This window comes from Pyrus communis, chromosome 10 (assembly GCF_041283825.1).
Source record: "Pyrus communis isolate YQ-2024b chromosome 10, ASM4128382v1, whole genome shotgun sequence".
Lineage (NCBI taxonomy): Eukaryota > Viridiplantae > Streptophyta > Magnoliopsida > Rosales > Rosaceae > Pyrus > Pyrus communis.
This window is the reverse complement of record NC_142574.1, coordinates 33,117,699-33,124,915: the sequence shown is the minus strand read 5'-3', so window position 1 is coordinate 33,124,915 and position 7,217 is coordinate 33,117,699. Positions and strand designations below refer to the sequence as shown.

Below are 7,217 nucleotides of genomic sequence, written 5' to 3'. Positions count from 1 at the left end.
CACCCCACCCCCACTTCTTATATCCACACAGATAGTCGTCATCGTCTGCGTCGCACCGAGTGTTAGTGGGCGAGCGAGACCTGAACTACTGAGCTCAACATAACCCGATTCTGAAGAGTGCTACAGCGTCACTTCCGAAGTAGAAGTTGGAGAGAAGAAGATGAACACAGACATCACAGCGTCAACGAAACCCGAGTACCCGGTCATAGATCGGAACCCTCCGTTCACCACAGTAGTCGGCAACTTCAGCACCCTCGATTACTTCCGTTTCGCCACCATCACCGGCGTCTCCGTTACGGTCGGCTACCTCTCCGGTATCCCTATATCCCTTTCCGATTTTCTCGCTTTCTTCAATTAAAGCAGTAATCTTGATTAATTGAATTTTAATTTGTGTGAATTTGATAGGGATTAAGCCCGGGATTAGAGGGCCGTCAATGGTTACAGGAGGTTTGATTGGGGTGATGGGCGGATTCATGTACGCTTACCAGAACTCGGCGGGACGCCTCATGGGCTTTTTCCCCAACGACGATGAGGTAGCTCGTTACAAGAAATGAAAATGCACATTCAGTGTTCACATTTCTAGGGTTTCTCTCTAATAATCAGACTGTTCCTTTTTGTGCTGAATTCATTCATGTGCTGCTTAATCGGAAATTAAAAGTTTCGGTTTTTTGAATCCGGTGCCAATGCTGTCGTTTAAGTGTGTTTTGAAATGTCATACAACTGATAATAAAATGCTGCTGTTGTTGATATGATGCTACACAATGTAGTCCAATTAATTGGATGTTAGCTCTCTGAGTTGGAAGTATGCGGAATTTTATCGTATTGGATCACGCTTAACATGTTGTTTCGAGAGCTATGTTTTGCTTTTATGTAATTGTTGATTAAGAAGAATAGCTTCCAGTTCAGGAGAATGATCATTTACGCTTTTTTCCATTGATGATATCCTTGAATTGGTGATGATTGTCAAGCTAGAATAGAACCTTTAAAGGTCTTATAGTAAGAAAGTCTGTTTCTTGATATGCTTTTGTGATTGGCATGTGAGAAGGACATAACTTCCACTAAGGAAAACATCATATTCACTGGAGATCAGTCAGACTTTGACAGTGCTAGTTATGTGATTTTGCTTATTGAGTTTTTGAAACTTTTGAGCCTATGTCTAGTTCAAGAGGAGACGGAAACAGGTGGAGGATGGTTTTGCAAAACAGCTGAGGGTTATAGAGTAGGAGCAGAAGGTGCACGTAAGGGTAGGAAAAGAAGCTAAGCACTAGGCTGGGAGCGTTACAGACTGATTGTTCCCTTCACACGTTTGCTGCATGATTTCCAGATCTGGACAGAGAATAGATAATGAGCTCTGTCATAAGCTTTAAGAGAGGAAAGGAGGGGGGTTGATGGAGGTGTGACTGGGTCAGTTGGGGTTGTTTTATGTGATAATATCCGTTATTTTAGCCCTTGTTGAAAAATCTACTCTACTTTCTATGGAGCTTGTGGATTATTCTATTAATTTGGGAGGCTGATGTTTGGTATAAGGAAATGTCATGTGAAGTGCTTGCAGATGATAACCGGTTAAGGCGTCGTTTCTAATGCAGATATTGCTATTCGATTGTTATTTTTTTAACCTAGGCTTGTATGTGTTGTGTTTGTATAACTTTTAGCATGCACAAGCCCATACTAATATGATTTGGACCCGAACTGCTCCATGCAAATGTTGATGCACCTTGGTTGCATTCAGCTAGGTCTGCAGCAGCACCTTAGGGTTCCGAGTCATCAAGTTGATAACCTGAAGATGCCGTGATTTTGAGTTCTCTGGCAACCTTTCTCTTTAATGGTCTCGGAGAAACCTAACCTCCGTTACAAGAGTGTTTGTCGTGGTCTCCCGTCGTCCTTCATCCCCCGTCTCCTTCTCCATATCCAAATTTTCTTTTCCTTATCCACTAATCTCACCACCACCAGCAGCAGCAGCAGCATCAGCAGCCGCAGGAGTCATCAAAGTCTGGAGGGATCCATGAACGGTTGGAACAAAGACTGAGCGACTTCAATGTTACTATCGGACGGTTGATCGTTTTCCATTGAGTAAATAATAAAGGACCCACGTTGGAACGCCAATATCTCAATTCAATAGTGTTTTGAAACGCGGCTGGAGTGTGGACCCGCGTAACACGTTGGATCCGGTGGGCGGCACTTACCGATTCTTCATTCAACTACCTTCAAGGCTTCAAGCATAAATGCTGTAAATTATGCAAGTGTTAATTAATTAATCATTATTTCATTTTATATGTCACTGTCTTATTTTTATAAAATTGTGATTAAAGAAGAATGCTGATCTCATCCCACTTCCCACGAGCACCCGCACCAGTCAAAGGCGTGGTCGGAGTAGGTAAACAGAAACTCCTCCACCCACTTTCATACAAATTACAAAAGGCATTTCCTAATTAAATATCAAATATTTGCATTTTCCTTCTATCTTTTTGAAGCTTCCTTTTATGTGTTACGACCACTTTCAGATTAGGACAAAATCTTAATCGACACTCATATCATGTATGTCATATTTAAGGTCTCTTAACAGTGGCTTCCATGAATATTTATTACTCGCATTTACATTTTATGTGACGATTAATGTTAGCACAACTCTTATAATATTAGTGAAGGCATGAGCGAGCTAGCTAGCTAAGACAGATAAGAGAAATATTAGAGGACCTTACAAATGTTTGGCATACTGTTCCTAGTAAGTTTATCCCCTTCTTATGATTTACACACCGATGCTTTTTTTTTTTTTTTTTAATCATACATGCATATGATGTTGCTTATTTTTAATCTTTAAATTGAATCAACCGGAAAAAAAAAATAAAAAAAAAAATTAATAGACATAAATAAACAACAACATGCAAAAGGAGAAAGAATATATACCAACATTTTTCTACGTGGCTACACCATCAACAATTTTAGACAAAAAAAAAGGACATAACTTAAGGCGTGTTAAAGAAAGGCCATGGCAATTGGGAAGGACAATACTTCCTAATCTTACGACGCAAAGTCCAAATCTTCACGTGCCATGCAATGACTGGTCCCCCCATCAACTCATTCATTAATTTATACCCGAGCAAAAATTTCAGTGTTGCTATCCGATACGTTAAGATGGATTTCATTTCATTACCATTGGAATTATGTACCCGTATTAGGCCGAAACAAGAAATGAAATGTCATAAAAGAAAGACCCTAGCCGCGGGAGAGGAAAAAACTTACCCCCGCTGACTCCAGCCCTTGATGTTGGGGTCGATGGCCATCCTTCTTAATTCCTTCTTTTTCTTTTTTTGTTTGTTTTTAGTAGTGGTCACTCACTTGCTTTGTCAATGAGAGTCTTTGTGTTTGTGGTTGTGGGTCACTCTCTCCTTGTAAGGAGGAGAACTTTTGTAGCAGTTATGACTTACAGCTTAACCTCGAATCTTAGAACAATAATTGTTGTTCAAATCTGAGGTGATGATTTTGTGGCTTGTGCACTTGGTAAGAATTATGCAGAAGAAGCTCAACGTTTGTTGGAGGTGACTTAAGCAGAGTTTTTCCCCACAATTACAAGACCATCAATGGGGTTTGCGATCTTTCTCTTATATATGAGGTCGTTCCAATGGTTTGATGGATTCACAATCATGTTTTTGTGTCGTTGCAAAGTTTTCAGGTAATGGTACGTGTTTACCTTGTGTGTCTTGACGGTGTAGGTCTGGCTCATATGGTTTAGGCCTTATGAGCTTATCTTTCCTGTTAGTTAGATGTAGTCTCCTGTGGTTGAAGAATCATACATCCAAGGATTTTGTTTTGTTTTGATTGTGGTTTTGTTATCTGTTCGCCTGACAAAAGACTATGAGTACATCTATTCTCATAGCAAGGCTTCTTTGTCAACAGTGCATCGTCCCTTGCCATTTCATCATAAAGAGATGCAAGGTTTATCCTCGTGGACGTTATCTTTCCATTTGTTTAGATGTGATTACGTGAGGCTTATATACTATAATATGTAAGGAGATAATAGTGTTATATTTATAACGTATAATATGTGGACTCGTACACCGACATATCCTCAGAGTATTTCGCGAAAAATGTGGACTCTGAATATTTTATGCAACTCCCATAAGGTACGTAGTCTTAAAGAGATTCCTAATCCTAATCATATTGGTTTCATCAATTGGGATCAATAAAAACCATTATCTTGACGAGTACTCGCTTTTGTCTTTTTTTCTTAATTAATTAGATTTAACTTTAAAAATGGTTTATCTGTCTGATTGGCTAGTTTCAGTACCACCTGCACGCATTAAGAAAATCCAAACCTAATTATGTTTTTAATCTTTTCTTGATAAATTATAATTAGGGTTTTGGAGGCTAACATGTTCAGCACCGGGCTCCGAATAACAGCGGATCTTTTGTTCGTTGGAGTGTAGTTCAAGACGCTGACACATTTTAATCATTTTTAATTTGCAGTTAAAAAACGTTGGTTGAAAGCTTTAAACAGAAATAAAATACTGAGCAAAGGGCACCAAATGGGAAAGTTCGAAGAATGTGGGGCATGGCAACCTTCCAGGCAAAAGCCCTGCTTATAACATGGCCCTTCTTCTCCCACTATATTTACGAGAATGACATTTGACCGTTCTGTCCCGAGGGTCCCAACCCCGAAAGTCTCCAAACAATACCATGCGACTTCCAAGTGGACGCGAATCGACTGAAACCACCCATGGTTTTTGTCTCACTTAACTCTCATCGATGAGCGGCTTACCGTTTTTAGTTAATACTGTTAGCCTTTGCTTCTTTAATTGCATAAGATTCTACAAAATATCACATCAATATATTATATTCTCATACAGTACGGTAATTTTTCATAAACATTTTACGTTGTATAAAATTAGTCATGTATGTTATTATCAGCATTCAGAGAATGAATATACTTGTTGCTTAATTTGTATTTTGATTTACGAGATAGCAGTTAATTTGACACACCCCGACCGAGATTAGGGCGTGCTGGCCGTCACACGAAGGTGACGTAACCATGTGCGCGTGCGGAAGCTAATTAAGAAGGTAATATAAAAGTACGAATAGTTAAAAACCTAATAGCATACAAAGTACTAATACAAATACTAGTGTATGTGAGACACACTTTCAGAGCAATCTACACAGTCCAAAAGGAAAAGATACGACATATATACACCCGAAGGTGACCCTACAATGGTGAGTGTCTGTCAGAAATGCCGGGACGCCCTCTGGGATAAACCACCGAACTTGCTAGACCACTAGAACCTGGAGGGGCGCAAAAACAAAAGCGTGAGTGGGCAAAAACAAAGTTCTTTGAAAACTCTTTAGCAAAACACATTCTAACCCCTCGCCGTAAAACCTGTATACTTCCTAGAAAATGAACATATATACGTATTTATAGGTATGTCAATCATGCTCCATGATATGCCATTTATGCTCGAGAATATGCCATGACAGAATCTCATAATCAAATATAAATGCTCAAGCGTAAATCACATCAACAACATATAAACTGGCAGCCGGGAGTCACCTAACGTGACATGTACCGCTGCACCTAGAGCTCCACGCTCAACTCAATCACTGAATCTGCACACGAGTCGGAACCACCTAACGTGGTCTGCACGACAAGCTGGGTGTAATATATATGTATGCTCTAGTGCTACGATCACGTGAAGCTGTGCGATAAATCGCGGGTCACCTACAAGTCGGAACCACCTAATGTGATCTCTACGACAGGCTTGCACCTAACTTGGATCCAAGACGAGCATGCGGTGCTGGTGAACATACACGTGAAGGCTGTGCCCTGGCCCTGGACGGGAGCACTAACACCGGGGGTGCAGATTATGAGCTCTCTAAGCATTTCAACTACTATTGCATAATAAACAGGAATGTATAACCACCTGAATACCGCTTACCTGGCACTTACCTGTGCATCCACAGCACCAAATACACATGTATATAGGTATGTATGTCACCAATAATACATGCAATGATGCGTAAACAACATTCATATAATGCATGGCATAAAACAATAACCTTTTCTATTTAATTTCTGGGAATTAATATGTATATAGGTATATACGGAAAACAAAAGCCCACTCACTGATAATTAGAAGGGTCGTAGCCCCCCTGCCTCGAGTGTGTACGCTCGTCCTCGGAAAACGAATCACCTATACGCGACAAAGTTACGAAAACATTAATTTAAAAGCACCTAAGCAACTTCTCGTAATAACTTCTCATACATTGCTCAAATTGGACAAATGAATATACCAATGTGATCTACACAACCTCAGGATCACACACATATTTTTAGAAAAATTTTTGGACCACGCACGCGCCCCCACGCGCCTGACCCCGCACGGACCTACGCGCCCCCACGCGCGGCCCACGTGCACTGCACACTGACGGTGTCAACAGACGCCGTCAGGAATATTCCGTTAACTGACGGAATATTCCGTCAAATCTAACCAGATTCCATCCACTGCCGTTAGGAATATTCCGTTAGACTTAACGGAATATTCCTCTTTCTTCTCCGGCGAACCTCCGGCGCCGGCGACGGCGCCGGAAAACTGGGTAATTTTCAAACCTTGTTTTCTCCTTCGTTTTTCAACCAAATTTCACGTTCTTTATACCAAAATGAAGCCTAGGACTAGTAGAACAACGTTAGACTAGTTTTAAGGCCTAAAAATTGCTAGATCATACCTGTCTTCAACTTCAAGAATCGGCCAACTTCGTACAGGACGATCCCGACGTCCAAATTCACCCAACGAACCACTCCGAGGCTCCTTGGGACCTCACAAACACATCTACAAGCTTAGAATCTCCTAAAACAAGCTAGATTAGGTTTGCATGAACAGTGCAATAATCGGACCTCGTTGAAACGACGTGAAAACAACGATAGCCTTACCTGAGAATGGCACCTTTGAACTCCTCTCAGCTCCACGAACACGATGGTGGTCTTGGTTTCTTGTTTGGTGAAGATTTGATTAGGTTTGTATGTGTGTCCGTGTGTAGAGGAAGAAGAAGAAGAAGGTGAACTCGGGGAGGAAGAGAGAGAGAGAGAGACTGAGAGAAGAGAGAAGAGAGAAGAGAGAAGAGACAGAGTGAGGGAATGAGGGAGGGAATCCCGGAAAGTTAAAGTGTGTGTGTGTGTGGGTGTAATCCAATACATTCCACACCACACCAACAACTAATAACGTGACAAAAAC

At 40.9% G+C, this 7,217-nt stretch overlaps 1 protein-coding gene and 1 long non-coding RNA gene across 2 annotated transcripts; one reads left to right on the top strand and one right to left on the bottom strand.

Moving 5' to 3' along the window:
• LOC137728850 (uncharacterized) lies at positions 1-747 on the top strand. Its single transcript, XM_068467634.2, has 3 exons — positions 1-85; positions 116-314; positions 406-747. The coding sequence occupies exons 2-3, from the start codon at positions 161-163 to the stop codon at positions 552-554; spliced, it is 303 nt and encodes a 100-aa protein (XP_068323735.2). The 5' UTR covers positions 1-85; positions 116-160; the 3' UTR covers positions 555-747.
• A 4,409-nt stretch (positions 748-5,156) lies between these two features.
• Positions 5,157-6,885, bottom strand: LOC148693955 (uncharacterized). Its single transcript, XR_015952173.1, has 3 exons — positions 6,712-6,885; positions 6,113-6,179; positions 5,157-5,274 (listed from the first exon to the last, which is right to left on the bottom strand). It is a non-coding gene; the product is annotated as an uncharacterized LOC148693955 (long non-coding RNA).
• Between the last annotated feature and the right edge of the window lie 332 nt (positions 6,886-7,217).

Excerpts from the sequence above, each read along its gene's own strand:
- LOC137728850 (XM_068467634.2), top strand. The coding sequence starts at position 161 with ATGAACACAGACATCACAGCGTCAACGAAACCCGAGTACCCGGTCATA. Across the intron at positions 315-405 it reads TACGGTCGGCTACCTCTCCG|GGATTAAGCCCGGGATTAGA; the intron begins GTATCCCTATAT and ends TGAATTTGATAG.